This window comes from Cornus florida, unplaced genomic scaffold (assembly GCF_030987335.1).
Source record: "Cornus florida cultivar Cherokee Brave unplaced genomic scaffold, ASM3098733v1 CherokeeBrave_3.0.0_Hap2_Chr11, whole genome shotgun sequence".
NCBI classification, from domain to species: Eukaryota; Viridiplantae; Streptophyta; class Magnoliopsida; order Cornales; family Cornaceae; genus Cornus; species Cornus florida.
The window spans coordinates 131,670,945-131,696,181 of record NW_026775581.1 but is presented as its reverse complement, the minus strand read 5'-3'; the positions used below and the strand labels follow the sequence as shown (position 1 = coordinate 131,696,181).

The 25,237-nt window shown below is 35.2% G+C and overlaps 2 protein-coding genes across 2 annotated transcripts in view; one reads left to right on the top strand and one right to left on the bottom strand.

The window, feature by feature from the left end:
* The first annotated feature begins 2,031 nt into the window (after positions 1-2,031).
* LOC132283266 (uncharacterized) lies at positions 2,032-2,928 on the top strand. Its single transcript, XM_059785199.1, has one exon. The coding sequence runs from the start codon at positions 2,303-2,305 to the stop codon at positions 2,777-2,779; it is 477 nt and encodes a 158-aa protein (XP_059641182.1). The 5' UTR covers positions 2,032-2,302; the 3' UTR covers positions 2,780-2,928.
* A 5,445-nt stretch (positions 2,929-8,373) lies between these two features.
* Positions 8,374-25,237, bottom strand: part of LOC132283959 (protease Do-like 7) — a 29,400-nt gene continuing 12,536 nt past the window's right edge. Inside the window, exons 13-24 of the mRNA XM_059786011.1 lie at positions 22,589-22,638; positions 22,140-22,305; positions 20,143-20,661; positions 17,387-17,569; positions 17,213-17,315; positions 11,586-11,756; positions 11,301-11,380; positions 11,000-11,227; positions 10,537-10,752; positions 10,163-10,320; positions 9,613-9,724; positions 8,374-8,853 (exon numbers count right to left, since the gene is read on the bottom strand). Coding sequence (XP_059641994.1) covers positions 8,677-8,853; positions 9,613-9,724; positions 10,163-10,320; positions 10,537-10,752; positions 11,000-11,227; positions 11,301-11,380; positions 11,586-11,756; positions 17,213-17,315; positions 17,387-17,569; positions 20,143-20,661; positions 22,140-22,305; positions 22,589-22,638 — 2,163 coding nt within the window. The 3' untranslated portion in view covers positions 8,374-8,676. The remainder of the gene's footprint in view (positions 8,854-9,612; positions 9,725-10,162; positions 10,321-10,536; positions 10,753-10,999; positions 11,228-11,300; positions 11,381-11,585; positions 11,757-17,212; positions 17,316-17,386; positions 17,570-20,142; positions 20,662-22,139; positions 22,306-22,588; positions 22,639-25,237) is intronic.

The following is a 25,237-nucleotide window of genomic DNA, read 5'->3' as shown; positions in this document are numbered from 1 at the left end:
TCTTTTATTCTTTTCTTCCATATTATTTTTTATTTATTTTCTTTTTTCATAGGAGGTTCAGCTCGTACTTCGTAGGTGGAGACATAGGTCCAACAGGGACGGCACCTATCTGTGTCTGTGTGGAATAAAAATAAGTTCACCTCTTGGCCCAATCACACACATGGCTCATCATCTATTCACAAAGCCCAATCTGAAACACTGATCTGTGAATTCCAGGCCAAGACCATTTCATTCGCATTAAATTGGTCCAACTCACACGCTCTGTAATTCCATCAACCATCAACCAACTATAACAATCTCTCTATTTAGGTTATGCTTAGGTGTAACTTTAGGTTCAACTTAAGTTACATAAATTTTGTCAACGTGTGTTACTCTAACGTTTTGTGTGCAATCTTACTCCTATTTTTACTATGTGTAATTTAGACTTTACTGTTTTCACCCCTCCTGAATTTGTTCTCACACATAGGGCTCAACTACTTGTTATCCTACCAATTTGTAATGGTTAGAGGTTCTGGAGCTCAAATGTGAAATCACATTGATCATGGCATATTTTGACAGTATATATATATATCTATAATGTAAAAAAAAGGAGTAAAAAAGGTAAGTAGTACATATAAATTCCCAACATTTAAAATAGTGCAAATTTCCAACGTTCAATTTTGACCAATTTTTTTATCAAAATTCTAAAATACCTTTAATAATCAATATTTTTTTCAAATATAAGGGCATTTTAGGTATTTCAATCTTCAAATTTATAAAATAACCTTATTTGCTCAATTTGAAAAATGTAGAGATATATATATATATATCTTTTTTAACCCTTTATTTGCTTAATTTGAAAAATGTAGTTTTTATTTTATTTTATTTTATTTATTTTTTTTTGGCACTTTAACCCCCTTATTTGCTTAATTTGAAAAATGTAAAGCATCGATAATATATTGGTTGATGACTTTAGAGCAAATGCAATCAATTCCCTTGGTTGAAAAGAAGAATTGTTCCTAACTTTCAAGAAAGAAAGAGGAAAAAGTAATTCCTTCCATCATCTTTTGCTGGGCATATGATTCCCCTTCTATTCCTATATACATTCTATATATACAAAAAGAAATTGTTTAGACCTGCTTTTAGGACTCTTCCATCTTTATCCGCCAAAAGCTTGTGATCCTTAAAATATTATGATCATCAAGCCAGAGTTTCATGTACAACGCACAATTGGGTAGAAAGTCCACACAGTTGACGGTCAGGATTTTCACTTTACTTTCTGATTGCATCATACCCAAAATTATCCACGGCTGTAGTAGGTGCCCTTATCTTAAATATATGTATACTAGTATATGACTAAATATATATATATATATGTGTGTGTGTGTGTGTGTGTGTGTGTCATATGCATTCAGCCATCCACTAATGGGAGGAATAATGCCAGCCTCTCACTTTTTGCAGCCTGTCTGAAGCATTTCTCTAGTTAAAAGAGTGGCAATGAGAGGTCGACTTGTACATCAAGCTAGCCTCTTCTATTTCAAAATACTAATTAATTAATTGTGCTACTCTACTTCAAATTTTGTTTATGCAAGACCACTGAATTAATTAATGGACTCCCTCATGTCAAAATCTCAGGAGCCAATTCAATTAAGACATCTTTATTTAATTTTATGTCATTGAAAAAGTCTTTTATCCCCGAGTGTGACTACTTATTTAATACATGTTTCTCTAAAATCGTATGTCATGTTTGATAAAGTGCAGGCCATAAAATTTTCTCCAACTAATTTGACATATGATTTTAGAGAAACATGCACTAGAGATAACGATGTTTAGAACATGACTTAGTGTAAGTTACATATATATGCTTCTTGATTGGGATTCTGGGAATTGATGTGTGTGAATGTAACAGAGAATATATGGAGAGAGAATATATATATATATATATCTAGAGAGAGAGAGAGAGAGGGAGAGAGGTGGGTGACATACATTTACAACGTCCACATGCAATTCGCTTTCATGACCACATCACATAACCATATAAAGAGGCTCATAAATTCATAATGCCAAGTCTTTTTCCCAAAAATGACCAAAATTACTTAACCCAATCGTCATAGCATTTGTACACAACTGTGCATGCACCACCTAACGTAAGGAAAAATTCCCCAAATCGATCAGTACTTCTTATACCCATAACTCTTGTATTCATATATATATATATATATATATATATAAATTACTCTCTCTCTCTCTCTCTTCATTTTATTCTCCATCCATAAATAAGGCAACAATCAATCAAGTGCGTGACTAGCTACAACTAGAAAAAATGTGGTTTTCAACTCATCAATGCATTCATGTACTTGTCATTCTGCTGCTTCTGTTCATCTCTGATCTCCCGCAGGTTCACGTTAGTGCTAAATCCTCGGAAAAAGTAGACGAAACAGTGGTGCCCCTGGTACCCGATTCAGATATAAAGTGCATGTCCTGCTCCTGTGCGAATCCATGCAGCCAGCAGCAGTTTCCTCCACCACCGCCGCCGCCGCCGCCGCCGCCACCACCTCCTCCAAAGGTTCAGTATTGCGGTACTCCCGAAACACAAACACAAACACCGCCACCACCAAGGTTCATTTATGTGACGGGGCAGCCGGGGGATTTGTATCCTGCTGCGAATTTGTATCCTACTGATCCCAATCTCAATGATTGGTCGTATTTCTACTCCGGTGCTGGCCGGGATAGGTTTGTTCTAGTTTTGGTGGTTTTGATGGGATGTGGAGTGTTTGAATTATTGGCGTTTTTGTCATGATTAATGGATTGTAAGCTAATTAATGCGATATTATTGATTCAGTTTGTAAAAGACTGATGGTGGTGTTGTTAATTTGATGATGAGCGCCCTGTTGTTCTTGATTTCTATTGACATGTTTGTTCATCTCAATAACAATCTTTTTTATTGAATATTGCTCTCTCTCTCTCTCTCTCTCCACAAGTGTGCACTCATTAATTAATTATGGTTTTTTTAAATCAAGAAGATACTTTCACCGCCAACATGCATCTTCAGCCTACCATGCTATACACAACTACAAATAGTGCGAAGTGCAATCACTGATAAAATGAAAAGTTAATTACATATCCTTTCTTAAATTAAAAATATATGAAAAGAAAACTATGAGAAAAATATTAAATTTCTCTCTTATATATAATAATAATAATAATTTTAAGAAAAAACCACGTGTAATTCTATGTATTATTGTGCATACCAGTGATTTGGAGGAAGTTCTTCCGATCCCAAACAAATATTCGCAGAATACTTTAAATTTGATTGGGAAAAAAACGTCATTATTTTTCTGACATGGTTTATCTTAACCCTAGTCCTGATGCATGTATTACAACATACACATACACTTAATAAATTATACTAAAACATGTTCAATCACACATCATTTTCAATATGGAGCACACACTAATTAAATTGATATCTAAAAGCAAATTAATTAATACTGGCAGTCAACATCCAAATCCAAAATATATAATAATAGATTCAAATTCTATGTTTCAGTATGTCAAATATTAATTAATATATTGACACAATTAGCTAATTTTCCTAATGAAGCATAAAAAAATATTAATTTCCAGTAGAGTTCATACAATGCTTAGAGCTCTGGTACTGGTAGGGAAGTGATGCGATGTGACGGATGCAATATATACATTGCTTAATTTGCCCTCCAGCTTCTTGCTTTTTTTCAACAAGAGCATTGTAGTAAGGTGAAATACTCTTACCTTCCTTTATTTTTACGCACGATTGTCAAAATAGTCTTTGACCTCTTTGTTCAAATATTATTCAATTAAAATTATTGTCAAAATAATCTTTTAATATCTTCTGAGGTTTGTCAAAATAATCTCTAAAACCGTGTTGAGGTTTGCACAAGTACTCTTATTACTTATAACATTAATCAATGGAATATTTTTTAAATACCCAAACTATCCGTAAGTGAGAGAAAATGACTCAAAGGACCTTATTAAAATACCCAATAACCAATTTCAATCAAATTTAATTGGACAAAACTACACTTTCTTATATCTACCCTTTTGGATTGTTTTTGCAAAGTTGAAAATAATTTTTTGTGAGCAGTTGAAGACAATATATATATATATATATATATATATATATATATTAACAAGTGGCTTGTTGATAAATCAAATGATGAATTATTATTAGCCAATGTCTATTTTATTGAATTATTTTACACACTGGTCATAAATTAAAATAATTTTGTTCAGCCATTTTTGTAACAACTCACTCCACTACATGGTATGATATTGTCTGTTTTGGGTTTGAGTCCTTACAATTTTACTCTTGAATTTTATTCCAAAAAGCCTCATATTAATTGGAGTGACACACCTACAAATATAATACTCCCCCTTTCCGCACTCAGGCGCTTGTTGGCCACACTTTTGATTGGGTTAGACTCTAATACCATTTGTAACGACACACTCCACCACATGGTATGATATTGTCCGTTTTGTGCCCGAGTCTGCATGGTTTTTCTCTTAGATTTTATTCTAAACGACCTCGTACCAATTGGAGTGACACACCTATATATATATCACTTTCCTTTTCGCATCCAGATACTGTGAAATTGTGTACCTGTAACTCGCCCAGTATGATAGTCTGCCAATACCTCTTACACCCATCTATAAGGTCATCACAATTTTACAAACTAGTCATTACGAAATAGGTACTTGAAGTACCACTATTTGAAATGCTTGAGAAATGTAGGAAAAATTACGGAACCAAATACAGATTTCAAATTTTGTAGAAGCACATTCATCTCCAACATCATTAGCAAGATTATCTGATCAAACATGGATATGATTTTTTCTTATTTTCATTTTATTTTCTTTTAACTGAGCTAGCCATATATTGTTGATGTGATTTTTGTTCTATATTTTTTGTTTGATTTTGATTTTGATTTTTTTTTTTTTTTTGACAATACTTATTGTATTGTGATAATTATGTGAATATGAGTTTTGATTTTTGCTCTATAGTGAAAAAAAAAAATATTATATTTTTATTTTTATATTCATGTAATTAATTTTGGTCCCCCAAACCAAACGTTGGCCCTTGACGTCGCGGTAGTTAGAGAAAGTTGAACAAACTTCAACGTGTCTTCAATGTGTCAAGACTATTTTGATAATAATTTTAGTTAGGAGTTATTTGAACAAATCTCTGCGAAGGTCACTAATAAGAGATTAATATGTAAATTATAAGGCAATAATAACATGTTAATATTTTAAGTGCATTAAATTTTTGGGACCATATATAACGTGTAGTTATGGCAACGATGTATGAGGTTGACACACCATCCACTTGAGCTACCCTAATTACCTCAGCATTTACTCTTTCAAAGTGTACTATTGCATTATTTCTTATATATATATATATATATATATATATATATATATATCTATATTTGGAAGAATATTAATCTTTCTTGGCATTCTTTCTTAATATTCTTCACCATGAAATTTGTTGATTGATTCTCCATTTAGTGATATCTTTTGTTGTCCTAAATCAGGAATAGACATGATCTCAGTTGGCCATAATGTGAGAATCAGTTGATGTTGTGAACATCAAATCATGCTCTGAATTGTTCATATTGACTACTTCTCACATGTTTGTTTATTATACTGATGTATAACTGAGCATATTTATGTGTTACAGCAACATTGTAGTAGTTTTTTAGTTGTGAGGACTGAATGGTCAATTCAACAAGATGAGTATTTAAGTGAAGCAAACTCATCACATACATGCATGACTCAGCTTACCACAATCGCAACCGCAGCAATCTAAAGCTTTTCCACTTGTTAATTTCAATACCGACTCTTCCTGCCCTTTGTTTAGGATAAATGAGTAGACGGGGAAATGCAAAAGTTAATCTATAAACTAAAAAGTATGTAGTTGAATTGTGTTTTTCTCTGTATATATTATGTATATCTATACAATTATTATAACATTATCTTTCTTTTTTGGTTCGGAAGAAGAGGAATGATGACTCATCCATCACCTTTTCTCCTTTTCTCCTTTTTACCAAACGAATGAAGTTCGCTTTTTCCTTCCTGTCTTCTCTCCACCCCTCTTCCTTCCTAGCTACCAAACTGAGCAGAAAGCTTGCTTCCAAACATATGATAAAATCACAGAAGGAAACTTAACTAGGTTAAGAAGCAAGGACTAAGCAGGCTTAGCATGCATGTTGGATACCAATTTGCGTTAACCCAGCCCGGCCAATAAAGCCCAATAGATTTGCATGTTGTCATCTGTATCGTTTGTCCCCAAGTCCAGTAAGTTATTTTGGCCCAATATGATCTCTTCCTTTCCTTTTACTTTTTTTTTTTTAATTTTTTATTTTATTTTATATGATACAATATGTAGATAAATAATTCAACATTCATACTGACTTACTGAGGCAAAGAGACAATGGGGGACAAAAGATCATATTGCTTGAGGATTAAAATTTTCCTTTTAAAAAGGAAAATTCAATATGGACTCCTATCTTAAATAGTATCTGCTTACCAAAAAACAACAATCCTATAATGGAAGTTGCCATACGTACACTTCAAATAAAAATAAGTGATGTGGAGAATTAATGATCAAATCTTTCCTTACTAAAATTTTGCAGAGTATATATATATATATATAGTGTGTGTGTGTGTGTGTGTGCCAAAACAAAACCCTAACAGCTCTCTCAGACCACCAACCACGCATCTTCAAAGCCCACAACCTCATTCCATGGCGAGTTACTTCACCAAACTAGTCCATACCATACTTGTAGCCGCAGTAATATCAAACTTTGTAGCGCATCCTCGTGCTGAAGTTTATCCTCCAATGGAGTACACAGGCTACACTCCACCTCCTCCTCCTGAAGTTTATCCTCCAATGGAGTACACAGGAGGCTACACTCCACCTCCTCCTCCTGAAGTTTATCCTCCAATGGAGTACACAGGCTACACTCCACCTCTTCCTCCTGAAGTTTATCCTCCAATGGAGTACACAGGCTACACTCCACCTCCTCCTGGAGTTTATCCTCCGATGGTGTACACAGGCAACACTCCACCTCCTCCTCCGAATCCTATGTTCCCTTTTTTACCTTGGTATTACAGGGTTCCTCCTCGACCTTCATCGGCAACAAGTCTTGTGCAATCAACATTCCTTACACCAATCATGATTTTACTAGTCTACTTTTCATTCTCTTTCTTGTATTATTAGTAATTCAACTCATCATGATCAAGAGTACGTTCGTTATGTCCATGTTGCAGAAGGTGTAGCAAGTTCATGACGTGAAGAAGAAGAAAATTATAGGAAGCCTTTTTTTAGTTTGATTCTCTTCTACTTGTGCCTTAATTCCAATATTTACATTCTAATTTAGGCTCAGTTTGATTGGATGCAAAATATTAAATATTTTTTTACCAATTCTAAAATATTTACGAAATAGGAAATATCTATTTACTTGTTCACAAACTTGCTTCTAGTTTGGTTTTCTTCTACTTGTGCCTTAATTCCAATATTTATATTTGATCTTAGCACTAATTTATGCTAGTTTAGTTTCTTCTACTTGCCTTAATTCCAATATTTACATTCCATCTTGCACTCATTTAGGCGATGTTTGGTGGATGTAAAATATCTGATATTTGGTAACTTGCTTCTAGTTTGGTTTTCTTTACTGGTTCAGAAACATACTTCTAGTTTGATTTTCTTATACTTGTGCCTTAATTCCAATATCTACATTTTGGTGGTTCTAAAATATTTACGAAATAATAAATATCTATTTACTTGTTCAAAAACTTGCTTATATTTACTTGTTCAAAAACTTGCTTATATTTACTTGTTCAAAAACCTACTTCTAGTTTGGTTTTCTTCGATGTTGCACTAATTTAAGCTAGTTTGATTTTCTTCTACTTCTACTTCTACTTGCACTAATTTCAATATTTACATTAGATCTTGCACTAATTTAGGGTCTATAAAATATTAAATATTTTTTTAAACTCTTTGATGTTTAAATATATTAAAACTTAACAAAAATAGCTGGCCCACCATAAATAATTTTACACTGTGGACCTACAAAAACGGACAAAGCAAAAATAAAAAATAAATATTTTACTTGAAAAAGATGATTTGTGCAAACTCACAAAAGAGAGTTGACAAGTCAGATTTACAATATTCTGATGTCCTTTATATTAACCATAAATCAACGGTAACTATAAAACAGAAATTCATTAATTGCTAACCACAAATCAAATGATAAGTAAACAGAAAATAATGGTAATCGTATAATTAAAACACACGCAGACAGCAAAATGATATATCAAAAACGAGGGGTGGCCTGAAACTCGAGGAAAGAAAAATGAAGGCAAAAGCTGAAAATTTATTATAATTTTACAATAATAAATATAATAGTTATACCGGCACAGAATAAATATTTTTGTGGTACTTGATCCTCTCCCAGACAATTGCTAATCGCAATATGCAAGAACCAGACTTATAAGATCTTCCTAGTATAACTAACACTAGTAGTATTATTACAGTTCATATCTCAATACAACAGCATAGTAACCCCAAAGGGTTCAATAAATAAAATTCTGACATATTTCTGATCTATATTTTCTCCTCTCTTCCCGGGGGAGTCTATGAAATACAGAAGGGTGGGTTCATGCAATCCCGCAGGTTAATGCTTTTATTGTCTGGCGGCGCCACATTGCAGTGTTGGGATCAAATCTAAGCTCCCACGTAGGCCAGTAGTGCAAATCCTGCTTCAATGTCATTACCCGAGGCTTCCCATTCAAGTGGACAGTCTTGACACGAACAAACTCCCTGTCTTCTAATTCCTGCAATTATTTAGAAGGATTATAACGGATAAACATACATGATCCAAGGATGGTCTACTTTCCATGCGATGAATCAGTGACATTACGACATCTAGTTGACTTAAAATTATTGGAAAGGCGAATTTTAAATGGCTTCACATAGGCAGAAATTTAAACCTCGTATCATGCAAAATCACGTGTTCAAGCGGCTAGGTATGTGAATCTACTTGTGTTAAATTCTTCCATAATATACAGAATAACAAATAATACACCAATTTGATTCAATGACAAAATAATCCAATTAATATAAACCATAAAAACAATAACCGAAAAATCACTCGTGTTTACAAAAGATAGCAAGGCGCTACCTTTGGATAAGGTGGTGACCTAAACTTAGATTGTTTAGACATGCCTCTGCTTGAGGATCGGAAATAGTAAAAATTGTGAAACAACGCAAAACATCAGCCGTCCAAATTCACAACTCATGCACCACAGACTATGAAGGACCACCAACACACATGCCCACCCATGCCCCAGTCGCCTTTCGGATAGTATTCTCTTTATTGAATTGATACTACAAACATTTTAGAGAATACTTTATATTCAATATGTTGTTATCAACATTTATGTGGTCGGCCTTGAAAGGGAACTTCATTTGTGTTGTGCATTATTTTAAACAGTAAGAGACTAGTAGCAACAAGATTTTCAAATTCAGAAATATAAAATAAAATAAATCTTAGTCTCAAAGTATGTCTTGAATAATACAGAAGGTAGACATACCTTTGTTACATTGATGAAGGCATCTAGATCAGGAGTTGATTTCCCATTAACTTCAACAATCCACTGAAGAGCATAAAGTCCATATCTATGCACTGGACTCCCATGACACCACCTGAAAATTTTATTTTTATAAATTTTCAACCGCAGTATATTAAAAAAGAGATGCAAGAAGCACTTAAATAAGTAGCAAGCTGATGTAAATTCTAGAAATGGTTATTGGTAGGAATTGGCTAGGGATGGCCTCCCACTTAAAGGTTGACATTATTTTAGAGCACGATGGTGTCTAAATAAACAAGTTTGAGCAGCTTGGCTGCCAGCTTCCAAGACCATCCAGCATGATCCAACAATAGACTTCTTTTGGAACTGAGACAAGCCCTAGCAACCCAGCTCAGAGTGATTTGGAAAATAATTTCCACTTACTTATAGGTGAAGTTAATTTGGATTATCAAACAGGCACCCAATAATAGAAAATTCCGACATGTTACTGCCAACATTCCATACTTGCTGTCATCTCAAACTGAACGGGTCTCAGAAAGAGCAAAACCCTTACCTTGCCACATATACACCATGGCCTTGTTGTGGAAGAAATCCAAGAGCACGCACCGCTGGGTGAGGATCCTGGACAACAGATCCACACCAATTTATCACCCGTGTTGTTCCATTTCCATCCCTCACATCTGTTCCCACAAGAAGTTTGATTTCACGTCCCTGCCAGAGATGGAGGTCATGCGTAAAGACAGACTTCGGCTATAGAACTTTCCTTATTTTATACAAGCAAATGGTCTTTACCAATATAAATTAAATAACTGAAATAAAATTATCAGATATCTTTTACCAAATAAGTCAAATGAAAAAAGAGGGAGAAAAGAGGAAGGAAGGAAGGAAAGGTGGGGGGGGAGGCAACGGGTATTGCTTTTTGCTTACCTGACGGAAAATAGTCAAGTTAAGACTCCCATCATTGTCATCACTTTGATCTAGCGCCTGACAAGCATTTTCAATGTCATGGAAGCATGTAACAGGCTCTCCATTAATTGCCAAGACCATGTCACCTTGTTCTAATAGATTCTCAGCTTTTGAACCAGCCAAACAACCCTTAACACGTAAGACTTGTCGTCTAACAGGATCTTTCTTGACAAGAGCCTACAACAGACAAATCAGTGATTAATTGAAAAAACAATGCTATTTACCAATTTCCAAAAGTAGTGGGAAATCATCATCAGACGTTTCAAGATTCTCTGGAGCAACTACTAAAATAAGGTACCCAAATAATGTGAACTGGAGAAACATAATCTTGTCAGCATTTTGGAGAACTTCGGTAAAAAAGCAAACATAATCATTGAATGTGTGGAAGAGCATTGAAAAGGAAATTTCAGTTAAGCAAGTGTACCTGGATCCATTCATCACTCAATCCAAAACTCCGGGCCTTGGAAAGCAAAGTAGGATAAAGTTCAACCTCTAAAATCCTGATGAGCGGCATTGGCCTTTTGATGCCATTTATGAGAAGAGGTGGTCCCTTTGCACCAGATATGATTTTGTCAAGGACTTGACTGATTGTATAAATTGGCATACCTCGTACAAATTGATGATCTTCTGATGAGTTACAACCATATTTTAGCTGCAATTAGGAATACAGACATCAGAACATGTTTCGATAACTAAGCAACTCACAAGCAGTGAACTGTACAAACCTGGGTTGAAAAGCTTCCCCAGATTGCTTGAACCCTTCCATGCTCATCAGTTAGCACACCCGAGAAAGTACTACCAAAATCTAAAAAAGCCAAGAGATAATACCATGACAAATATATCAGGGAAAAAAAAAGTATAACTAAACAATAATCAATACTTGGATGATTCAGAACCAAACCAAAGAGTACACTTCTAAAAAACAGATCTTAAAAAAATAAAAATTTAAAATTTTTAAAAAAACAAAAAAATAAATAAATAAAAAAAACAAGGGGTGGAATACAATTTACCAGTATCAAGCTCAATAACTTCCATATTGGTTGCTCTATAACGAGGACAATCAGCCGAACCAATATTCAGAGCAGCATAAGGATTGGTAACAACAGATTTCCTTGATGTTGCCTGCAGGCTCCTACTTAACCCCACAAGATAGACTGGATCTCCACGACGCAGTGTAGGTTCTGTCACAGAGCTTACAATCAATTATCCCTTGAGAAAAGAAAAATAACTTGGGGTATAACATCACATAAGTTCATTTTGAAAAATGTTGATAAGAGAGACATGGTCAGTTCAGGAGAGAATAGTTTCAGAATCAGAATTTATCCTTCCTCCCATGAACATGACCAAAACATAGAACCACTCAGAGTCGAAGTGCATTTATTTGCAATAAAAACATTTAATCAACATCATCATCATCCTTGCTATTAATGTGGGTATCTCCGTTTCCAGAGTACAATCTGCAGCTCAAATTAGAGCCAAGACACAACTAGCCGGTAAATCCCAGGTCTCCCTTTGGTCAGGATGGGGTCGGCTACATGAATTCTCTTTTTCCATTCTATTCTATTACACGCCATGTCTCCTCTTTATAATTAATTTTTCAAAGTCATTTCTAATTACTTTATCCCAAGTTAGTTTTGGTCGACCTTTCTATCTCATACCTGCTATGCAAACTGATCTTCTTTTTCTTACTAATGTATCTGGGGGTCCATATTGTTTGTTTCCATACAACCTAAGCTTGATTATCTTATTTTGTCACTAATAAGTGTTATTCTTTATCTCCCTCACATTTTGATAAGTAAACCTGTCTCTTCTATTCAATATTATCATTCATCTCAACATTCTTACTTCAACTATATGCATAGTTGTTAAAAGAGCGCAATGCGCCTCAAGGTGCAGCTACTGCGCCTTGGTATATCCAGGGCAAGGCGTCTTTAAACAGGCGCGCCTTCAACAAATAGGGGCGGAGCCCTAGGCGCATCAGAGGCGAGCTTCTTTTTAGTGTACTTTTTATCTCTGCCCTTTTTACTTGTAACCATCTGATTGATGGACTAACAAAAAAAAAATAAAACATAAAGAAAAGGACTTGGTCAGTTGATGTCTCGACTCTTGACCCAAATCAATGATAAAAATTAAACATATAAAAGAAAGCTCCTCTCTCTTTGTTCCGCAATCTAAGGTTTGGGTCTGAAATTGGTTTGCGATTACAAAACCTCAGGGCTCTGGTGCGATTGGACTGAAAGCTCTGCTCTCTCTCTTCTGCGTCTCAGCAACTCAGGTAAGCACCGTAAGCTCTCTCTTTTCTTCTTCTCTCTTCTCCCTTCTTCTTCTTCTTTTTCTTCTACTCTCCTGTTCAAACTGAAAGCTCTTTCTTCCCATTCTCTCTCTTCTTCTTCGTTTCCTTCTTCTTCTTCTTCAGACTTTAGGCTTCGAACTGAAAATCTAAGCTGAAATCTCTGTTTATTACTTCTGTTTTTCTGCAACCTTTACACTCCAGATTCTGTTTTTCACTCCAGAATCTGTTTCTCAGTTCTCAATTGAATTACAAACATCTCTCAATTCTGTTCTTCACTCCAGAATCTCATTCTATTGTCTCTGTTTTTTTTTTAATCTGTTTTTCTGCAACCTTTTCACCCAGAATCTGTTTTTGTTTTACTAATCTGTTTTTTTAATCTGTATTTCACCCCAGAATCTGTTTCTCAGTTATCAATTGAATTACAAACATCTCTCAATTCTGTTATTCACTCCAGAATCTCACTCTGTTATTCACTTCAGTTCTCACTCCAGAATCTGATTTTCAGTTTTATATGCTCTCGAAATTGACAAGCTAAGTATTGCTTTGAAATTGACATGCTATTGTTTTGGGTGCCATTTTTTTTTTTCTCAACTTGCACCTCACTTCGGTTGGGCGTGTGCCTCGCCTTGCGCCTCAGGAGGCCTCGTCGCCTTAGTGCGCCTTGAGCTTTTAACAACTATGACTATATGAATGCATTATTCTTGTTTCATTTTTAGCTGCCAACACTCTGCCCATGTATATATGTTGGCTTCCTAGCCGTCCTATAAAATTTTCTTTTAACCAATTTAGTACTTTTAAACACATATGATACCTCTAGCATATCTCCATTTTGTCCATCCTACTCTAGTACTGCTAGTAATATCATTATTCTGAGTAATCCTTTGGCCTTAAATTAATATTGTTAAATTATCACTTTCCTGGACTTTATTGAATTTACATTCCACAAATTCTATTTTAATCTTACTAATTTCTAGTCCTTTAATTTCTGTTGGAAAATTATTATAGGAATGATTTAAGTGACGAAATGTTAAGGTTGCTATACTTGGGTAACAAGTTGTTACCATATTTGTATTTGACTTTGTGTAATTCCTTTATTATACTAAAATACTTGTAGAGCAAGAAATTCTCTAGTCACAAGCCCAATTCACTTATAAATAAAGGTGGATATTGTAAACAAAATTAAAAGAGAATGTAATGAAAGAGATGTAGCCCTTTGGGCTTTGTGTGTCATGGATGTAAGCTCTAGTGGTTAAACCACGTTATATTATTGTGTTCTTCATGTTTTAATTTCTCTCTTCAACTTTTATTTTTTTTTCCAACATGGTATCAGAGCAAGTTTATCATACTCTACTTTGTACTATACTCTTCTTGGATCAACTCGCCTTATATCTCCGGATCAACTTAGATATCCAAATCAACTTGTCTGATCAACTCATCTCAAATTTACTCGTCTGAGACTCTCGACTACTTCATATTTAATTGCAAGTTGAACAATTGCGTTAAATCTCCGTGTACCAACTTGGGGGGGGGGGGGGGGGGAGAGTTGGAAAACAATTGTAGGAGTGATTTGGGGGGTTGGAGAATAACTGTATGAGTGATTTAAGCCCTCAAATCACTCCTAGACAGAATGTTAACGTTGCTATATTGGTCAACAAGTTGTTACCATATTCGTATTTGACTTTGTGTAATTCCTTTATTATAAAATATTTGTGGAGCAAGAAATTTCTATTCTCTAGTTACAAGCCCATCTTCTTATTGTTAAGAGGTGCTATATGTGCAAGAAGACGGGTGAATCCATCAACCATTTTCTTATTCATTGCTCAGTGGCTAGGGATGTTTGGTCTATGTTTTTGGTTGCGTTTGGTCTTCCATGGGTGTTCTCAGAAGCCACGGTAGACGTGTTGGAGACTTGGAAAGGGTATACAGTGGAGAGCCGAGTCAAAGATGCTTGAAGGGCCACTCCCCTTTGTATTTTTCGTGGGGTCTGTGACGCGGGAGAAATAAGAGATATTTTAAGGGAGAGGAGTCTCCCATTTGGGCTATTAAATACAGTATTCTTACTTTTTTATTCTTTTGGGTAAATGGGCTGGACTGTAATTCAATGGATTGTCTTTTGGATTTTGTGGATAGCTTAAAGCTATAGTGTCGTCTTGGACGGTTGTTGTCTTCCTTGGGAGCGCTTCCCTTTTAAGCGCCTTTTATAAAATCTTACTTATCAAAATAAACTAAAATAGAGGTGGATATTGTAAACAAAATTAAGAGAGAATGTAATGAAAGAGACGTATCCCTTTGGGATTTGTGTGTCATGGATGTAAGCCCTGGTGGCTGCTGAACCACGTTATATTCTTGTGTTAATGTTTTAATTTCTCTCTTCAACTTTTATTTTTCGTTCAACAATTTCTAATGCATTCTTTAATATTTATACTTTTGTTTCTAATATTTCCTTAAAAGTATCTAACAACACTGTGAGAACAGCAAACAACAATCACTATGATTTTCTTCTTGTATTACGGAAAAATTATTAGTTTCTTCACATATCATACAAACTCTAATCTTTGCCTTGTTATATATATCCTTAATAATCTTTAAGTTTTAGAGTGACTCATTTTCTTTGTAAAAACCACCAGATTATATTCCTTAGCATTCTATGTCTTCTCAAAGTCTATGAAACCATATGCGGATAATTTTATTTGCTTTAACAATATTCTATTAACTGTCTACTTAAATAAATGATCTCCATAATAGAACTTCCTGGCACAAATTCAAAATGGTTTTCAAACAATGTAGATTCAATTCTTAATCTTTGTTCGATAACCCTTTCCTATAATTTCATTGTATGACTCGTTAATTACAATAACAAACCCGGGCTACCTGCCCAATCACACTAACGAACCATCCCAATAGCTGCCAGTGAACGCCATCCGCCCACACACACCCAGCTACGAGTGGTAGCTAACCAGTACTACGCACTCGCCCACTCACACCGGTCTACATCATCACTACACTCACACTTCCGGCTGGGTACAAGCTAAGATACTATTCTGTCACGACCCGAAAATTCTAATAAAATCCTCAATTCATAAAACAATTTATTATATCACATCTATTTTTGTAAAGTTGGTACTATCATACCTTTTCACCGTTCATTAGGCATTATTTCCTCTTTTAAAATTTTATTGAATAAATTTGTTAGGATGCCTTCTTTAAGTGCTCTTATATTTCTCTATTATTGATCTTTTTGTCATCCCTGTATTAGGTTCATTACTCGTAATTCTTCACTAGAAGTAATATTTACATGAAGTTTTAAATTATGAACTTAATTTGAGCTATTTGTTACTTATTCATTAATACGACACCAATCCGCTAATTTCTTGCTTATTTACTACTATGCCCTGTAAATAAGAAATAATAAAGGCAAAGAATATACACACGAAAATCAATAACCAAATAAAGTAAACAAAAATCACACAGTGCCCAAATAAAATCACAGCACATATAAATCAAGTAATCAAGAAGATGCCCAAACAACTCAATTTTGCCAATATACAATTGAATATAGAGAGAGAGGATTAGAAGCTTTGCAGAATATATGTATGAAATGGAATAGAGAGGGATTCCTATATGTACATGTATATATGTAAAGCATAAATGAATGGCTTACAAGTGCTATAATATATATACAATTTACACGGTATACTGTAAATGTACATATGGTGGTGTTGAAGAGTCGATCTAGGGTTTTGGTGGGGATTGTGTTTCAATGAAATAGGGTTTCACGGCAGGGGCTAGGAGGAGGAGAGAGAGCGAGAGAGGTTTCATTGATCTAGGATGTCAGTTGCCGCTCCAGGGTGTCGGTGGTGTTGACTATCATCATCTTGAAGAAGCTTTGTTGCTTTCAAAAGGGGTTCTATGGTTATCTTTAAAAAAAATTTAGCATATAAACAATTAATAGCATTCAAATTGAAATTCTTGTTGATTTAAGTAAATCTACGAAGATTATGAGCTACATTCAACTCTATTGATGAGAAATGATCTAAAACCTAGTGTAAGCAATGGTTTAAGACGGGCCCCCATTCTGCTAATCATCAAGGTTTTTTTTGTGTGTCTTATGGCTCTGAATGTCCTCAGACATAGTTTAAGATGTACATGAAAGGCATACTCCTTCCATATGACCATCAATAAGAAATACCCTCATGCAGTTCCAATTATAGAAGGTGATATAAATTTACAAAGAAAAAATTACACAACATGCAAAAAGTCGGGGGTATTCTTATAGAGAAAACAGAAACATGATAATATTCAAGAACAGACATTCGGGAATCTATTATAAAAAGTTGGCCCTACCAGGAAGAAGTTCAGCAGCATGAACCACTGAGGCACCAGCTCCAAGAGCAGAAGGATCATATGCAATAAGAGCATAATTATGAACAGGATGGAGAAACACCACCTGAAAAAGAAAACTTAGTGGCAATAACAACATTCGATAAAATCCATTACTGTTAAAAATTTAATAATTACCTCCCCCGGAATTTCAATAGGAAAAGCAGCAAAAGAAAGCATTACGTCAGACACAGATATCGCAACAGTGTTCTTGTCAACTGCAACCAATCCCATGGTTTGTGAATGATATATAATAACACCAGTTCCGAAAAAATGCTGTGAGTGGACACCATCAAGCATACAAGATGGTGGCACATGAACCTGAAAATTCGAACATCAGCTTAACTTCGCCTAATCATATCATTCTAATCAGAAAAAGCAAGAAGCTCATCATCAAAAGCCCAAGGTGCACTAAGGCGCTTGAGGTCCTTTGGAGCCTAGGCGCAAGGCGAGGCGCACAATTGAAAAATTAAATTACTATTAAAGCATATTCATATTTCATATTAAAGGCGCAAATGTTGTCAAAGGCGCAGCAAAGCATACAAAAAGCGCAAGTGTTGCGCTTGTACGAGCCTGGAGCCTAGGCGCACCTTTAACAACACTAAGTAAGCCATAGAATATGAACTGTAAAACAGAAGTCAAAAAGTCATGCAAATCAAAGAGAACCATATGTTTCCAGATGAAAATGCAAGGAAAACATAAATATTAGTGCAGCGCTCCACTATCCCTGCAAATCAACATTCTCTCATTGTGAAAACTATGAATATCATTCCCTCCATCCCATATTAATAGTCCATCTTTCCATTTTTAGTTGTCCCGCAATAGTTGTCCCATTTCAAAAATCAATGGACTATATTTTCTAACCTTCCCAATTTACCCTTATTGCATTGAAAGGATAAAAGTCAAAACTTACATCACTCTGGACCCCACGAATTAAATAACAGAGGCTAAATTCGGAAATCCATTCATGCCAAAGCAATAAAAAATATTAAAAGTCAATCTCTAAAAAAGTTAGAATTTTAAAAGTGGACATCTAAAGTTGGACAGAGGGGGTAGTTTTTTTCCTCTATAAATAAGAATATGTAATAAACACCAAATCCATATATAAAGAACACAAAAAAACAACAAACTGGGGAAACAATGGATGCATGAGATAACAGAATGGATGCATGAGCATTATAAAAGATAAAATTGTCTAAAAAATCATTATAAGCATTAGTGTAATAGTCTATTAAATAATATGTAATAACAACAATAAATGTTCAATCAAATGACATCACATTCCCATCTTCAGCACCATTGTCCTCATTAAAATCAATCTCATTATCTTTACCTCAGACACCATCCTAACCTTAACTTTCCTCATTATGCCCATCTATGTCATTAAACCATATTATTGTTATTGTTGTGAGCACTAAATGCAGATGAACGATGTAAATTATATGGATTGTGAACTATAACTTCATTTGGAACTAACAAATTTTCAAATTCTCTGCGAATCTTTGGTAATAAAGTTTTGTGACGAACATAGGATTTGCTTGCATTATATTAATATTTCTATATCTCTCATATTTTACATAATTCATTGAAATTTTTTAGTTAATGTATTTATAATTAAAATTAAAATTTTCTTGAAAAGCTGTTGGACAAAATAGAGATTCTTTTGCAATTTATAACTATTTCAACATGTCTTATGGTTGTGATTATTTATTCAATCTATACGAAGAATATTCTATACAATTAAAAGTTTGAAAATATAAATATTCATTAAATTAGCTTATATTGGAAAACGAAACCCATATTTAATTTGATATTGTTACTGGTTCGCAATATATAATATACATGACTATAAAAGTTAGCTTTATGTACTTCACTTATTTGAAAATCTAAAAATAAAAATAAAAAATAACATTAATCTAACATAGTTTGGACAAATTGCATGACTTGCTTGTAAACAATTATGGTTATACAAATTATGATCTACATTCCATAGAATATTTGAAATTTGATTTTTTTTTTTCTTTCAAAACATATTAAAACGAATGTATGCTTCCTTCAATTGATTGGTTGATGGGTCTTTAAGGAACCTATTAGGACTAGGGCAGGGGACATCAAAATAAAATAATAGCCAATTCAACTGACTGGGACCATGTCAAAGCCGATTCAAACTTGTCTCATGATATATTAGTCATACGATTTGGTAACGGAAAAGATTGCTACGACTGTGTTGACTCAACTGAGTCAGCTTGGAATCAGGTAGGTTTTTGACACGGACAAATCAATAGAATAGTAAACTAAGTCTAAAAGGCAAGTACTAATGTGAACAAGAGATGGTTCCAAGCTTCTATCTCCCTCTTCCATATGCAATTTTTTAAAAATTGCCATTCCCTCCTCTCAGTACACTGAAACATGGTTTACACCTATAGTGCTGGGAAAAAAACAAACAAACAAACAAAGTGGGACTAGAACAATAATTCAGAAATCAGTTGCAACTTGTTACAAGATTGAAGGAGATCCATGATAACTAGACAAATGCAATTATCCCCACATAATGGAGTGCTAAGACCGGTGGACTAGACATAAATCTAACTTTTCACAGTATTATGCACAAAGTGGCTGCCATCACACTTGAAAATTTAAAATTTTACCATATAAGAAGAAATGGCTAATCCATGATAATATCACAGACCAAAATAAAATCAGTTTCAGCGAAAATAGCAAATTTATTTTATGGCAAACACGTCTCATCCACTTAGTAAATTCGACCCTGTGACAATGTTCCCATTCTTTGCCTATGTGTTTTATACTTCTATTCCAAATCAACCGATACTTTAACTGAGACAATTGATATGAAAAAAAAAAAAAACTAACAGATGAATCCTCGATAAAATTACCTCAAACATTACAAGAGTAGGCTCTATCACACGCTCAGCTACTGAAGCATTAGCTGCTGTGGCTGCTGCAGTTTGATAATCTCTCAAAACTGCATTCTCTGAGTTTCTCGAGTCTTCCAACACTTCTTCTGCAGGCTCACGTAAAGAACAGTCAGCAACAACAAGACCATCAGAAGATAAATCCCCTTCCACTCGCCGCTTCTTTGCTCCAACATCAGATTGACCCCGAGAATGAGGTTCCTCAGCAACATGTTCATAACTAGTTTCCATCATGGTAACGCCATCTGTCAATTCCCGGTTAATATCTTGATGCATATGCTCCATTAGACTAGCCTCGCCAGGATCTGATAAACCCATATGGTTTACAAGATCATGTTCAATATAATTCATCCCACAAGACAATAGTGGAGAGTCCGGGGGCAGAGCAGGCTTTGCTGTCCATAAACCAGAACTGTCATCGCGAGTGTATATCCGAGGAGGGGCATACCATTCATGGCGATCAACGGTGACCAGGACAGACTGCAGCAAAAAGAAGTATTATGATGATTCTCCAACTTAAGAAAACAAATAAAAATAAAAACAAAACAAAAACATACAAATTTGCATATAATTATGGCACATACACAAGCATATTTATTGATATTCACAAACATGCATACATACATACATCTATTTATATATATATACACGAGTTCCAGCAAATGAACCGTCAATGAAAACTTAATTATTCAAATAGCTATTTTGATCCACAGGGGCAGGGAAAACATCTGTCAACATTAAAGAATAGGGTATCTTGAAACACTTTACATCATGGAGCAACTTTTGCCCACCTGACATATAACCTAAAAATAACAATTCAAACACCAAAACTCAGGAATCCCCTTCAAATTGGTGATGTTGCATGTCACTGTCCGTTATCAGAAACGAGTTAGCACTTGTACAATACTGTTAACTGCTCAAAGTTTGCCTTAACAGAAAAGTAGGACTTCACATGCCCACATAAAATAGTAAATCACAGCTCAAGAATTACATTCAATTAAAGAAGCTATTCTAAGTTTTCACAACAAAGAGGTAAAATGAGCCCAACATAGCTTTTGGATGCGTGTGGTTGTCAGGAAAGGGACTCAAGGAATCAGCATCCCATACCCAGGTATGGAATACCCAGGAAATATTGAGGAATCAAATATTCTTTCAAACATGGAAATGTTATATATCTTGAAAAGGATATTTCATCCCATTCTAACATTTGGCTTAGTCAGATATAGTGTAAAAACAAATCAATGAAAAAAATGAAAATCCAATAATCATAAAATAATTGTTTACCTAGGTTATTTGGTTGGACAAAATTAAAAAGATAGGAAAGGGACTCAAGGAATCAGCAGTCCATACCTAGACATGGAATACCCAGGAAATACTGAGGAATCAAATATTCTTTCAAATATGGAAATGTACAAGAATATATCTTGAAAAGGATATTTCATCCCATTCTAACATTTGGCTTAGTCAGATACAGTGTAAAAACAAATCAATGTAAGAATGGGGGAATTTTTTAACCATTTTGCCACTGATTCTTTCAACCAAACATGATCTTAGGGAATTAACATGCCTAATAAGGAAATATAAAGAGGTACCCCCACAAAGAAAAGAGAAGAGTTGTACAACCTTCAAGATCTAAAAAGCTAAACCATCTTGGTTACTCAAACATACTTGACCGTAAACAAGGTCAAAGGACATACCACATAGGCCACAAAGCAGCTAACTTTTAGGGATTAGCTGATAAAGAACAAAAGGATACATGGGCTCAAACCCTCACATTCAAATTGATACTTCTGCTTCAAATGAAAGGGCACAACTTGATGCCAATTGAAGACTTGGTATGCGCAAGTAGAGATGGTCCAAAAAAAGCTACTAGCTAAGAGAAATCAATTTGACAAAAAATCATCTAACAGGAGTAATTTTTATATAGATTTAACAAGTCAAAATGTAATTGACAATACCTTACTCCGATGACGATCCGTATGGCTTATGTATTCCAATGGCACTCGAGCACCCCTAGACAGCTTAGAAAGGACAGAGATTAGGTCTTCGAGTCGTGATATCTCCTCACCTGAAAACTTCTTTATAATGGCATGGCGAGGGACTCCAGCTCTAACAAGCATATATCTGCAATTGGCAAGCACAACTATCTGACTAAAAGATTATCACAAACATTTTGGTGAACTTTCTGGGTTTAGATATCAAATAGTGACAACAGTCTCCTTTCTTGCACCAAATACATGGATTAGGATAAAAAAAGTCACATAACCTTATATATAAATGCAACATCATTTAGGGAAAAAATAATAAATGCAGCATCCGACACGATATATAACCAAAAAAAAAAAAACAATAAGAAGAAAGTTCAAGAACCATTTAAATTTGCACGATAAGACAAGAATAGACTTACCCAGGTTCTGTAACATATACAAGACCACAGTGGAAACAAAAATTTCTGGCCTGCGTTAAAATAAAGAGGTGTAAGTTAAGACATTCACCATGATTAGCAGGTGTAGATTGTTCTAACAGCAGAAAAAATACAAATGAGAAAAAACAAAACTGATTATGGATAAGAATTCTTTTGAAAGAAAAGACTATAACTATAAAACTTTTCCCACAACAAATAAGAGAAGATGAAATTACAACTGTAAAATGAAATGCCTGAATACATTTAAGATAAAATTCTCAGACAACAGCAAAAGATTGTGCCATGAACCTAGATTTTAGCTTTTGATAACTATCAACTAACAGCACAAATGTCATAACAAAGACTTGAACCCTGCACCTCCCCTTTTTTTTTTGATAAGTAATAATGAAATAAAAAGGCGTTCAAGAGGGGATCGCGTCCCTTAAACAGAAGTGGAACCGGGGGGACTAAGGCCCCAAAGAATCCAAAAAAATAAATCATCGGAAGAGGAACAAGAGCTCCTCTTCACATGACTGAAGAGAGAATGAATAATTTGGAGTTTTAGCGTCGCCGTGGACGACTCCTTTCCTTTGAACATTCTATTATTCCTCTCCTTCCAGATGCACCACCAAACGCAATGTGGGACAATTCTCCAATAATCGCATACACCTCTACTCACACGAAATCCTCTCCAAGCTTGCATCAAATTCTTAGAAGAACATGGCATTACCCAACGCACACCAAACAACCCAAGAATAAGATTCCAGCAATCATATGCCACAGGACAATGCATGAGGATATGGTCAACTGACTCACCATTTTGCTTGCATAGACAACACCAATTAACAAAACAGTTACCCCGCTTCCTCAAATTATAAATCGTCAGTATCTTACCCCATACAACAGTTCAAACAAAGAATGCCACCCCATAAACCCTGCACCTCCCCTTTAAGGATAGCAGGAGATTCCGCTCAAGCTAATAGCCAGCAGTAATTATTACTATTGTAAATAATAACTGTAATTGCCATAATAGGAAGTATACAGATATATATACACATTTTTTTCTTGATGTTCAGTCCTTCTATAGGTGTCTTACAGAGGAGGCTGGGGCTGCTTTCCTGTGGAAGGCTGTTCGGCGATCTAGGGCTCCCCTTAAGGTGGCCTTCTTTGCTTGGACTTCTGTTTTAGGGAAGATTTTGACTCAGGATAATTTGAGAAGGAATCAGGTTGTGGTCAACTGTTGTTGCATGTGTCTTCGTGATGAGGAGACGGTGGATCACCTCCTTTTGCATTGCACCATAGCTAGAGATTGTTGGGATTTTATGCTTGGTTTGTTTGGAGTTATGTGGGTCATGCCCAAATCCTCCAGAGGGTTGATTGAGGCTTGGAGAGGTTGTATAGTGCAGGCCCAAGTCCGGTATGTTTGGAGGGTTACGCCTTTGTGTGTTTGGTGGTGTATTTGGCTCGAGAGGAACAAGAGATCTTTCAAAGGAAAGGAGAATCCTATTTCTATGCTTATGTTCTCAATTATTTCTACTCTTTCTTGTTCAGTTGTAGGGATCTGTTATAGATCTTTAGAGGAGATGGTCGATTTTTTGGGTTCCTTGAATGTCTAGAGGCCCTATTTGGCCTTGTGTAGTTCTCTTGGGATGTGGGGCCTTGTGTAGTTCTCTTGGGATGTGGTCCCCTTTTGAGTGCTTTTATACATTTTTACTTATCAAAAAAAAAATGTTAGAGAAAGCATCCAGGGGTGCACACCCTATTGCATGTGGTGTGTAGAGAGAGGTACGGGGACTAAGCTCATTCAGGAAGATATCCTACAAAATAATATACTGCTTCTGGAAAATTCATGATAACCAGACTGAAGAGAGTTCAGCATCAACTGCTTCAATATTAAACAATGGAAACTCCATTATTTCAAAGTTAAGCATATTCCTCCTGGTCCAGATGCACCATATAAGGCATAAGGCGCAGCCTTCTACACATTTTTAGCCCAACGGCTCCGACTAAAATCTAACGACTCAAGTTAGGGCAAGCATAGCAACACCATGAGAAGGCATTATACATTCATGTAGCATGTAAAAGTTACCATATGGGACAAGGGATGCTAGATGAGTAGTTTCTAATATAATAAGCTCCAAATTTGATTCATCACACTTCCTTGGCATGATCACAGATAGGATTCCAAGAACAGCCACTTTTCACAAAATAATGCAAAGATTAGGGCTATATCCAATCAACCCAACAATCACCATAGGCTAGACAAAACTAGATAATGGCCTTTTAGACATGCAGGCCCCTAAAGCTTGCAAAACTTCCTCAGCACTAGATACCTGCATTTCCTCTTACTGTAGCACCATGGGTGCCAAAAACCAAAAACATTTCAAAGCTCTTACAAGTCATTTACATAGGTCTTAGTCCATTCTGGCCCAAACCATTTTTTTCATTTTGGAACTTCTGCAAAAAGATGAATTCTATTAGCAAGTGGCATCCCATCTTAGTTTTGAGTAGGAATACCACCATTTTTTTTTTCTTAGATCCTCTATATTTTGTTCTGTGTTTACCAGCCAAATAATCCTCCACGTGCTCAAAATTTATTAACCAACCAATTCGACATAACAAAGAGAAGGTTCCTTGATATATAACTTAGTA

Excerpts from the sequence above, each read along its gene's own strand:
- LOC132283266 (XM_059785199.1), top strand. The coding sequence starts at position 2,303 with ATGTGGTTTTCAACTCATCAATGCATTCATGTACTTGTCATTCTGCTG.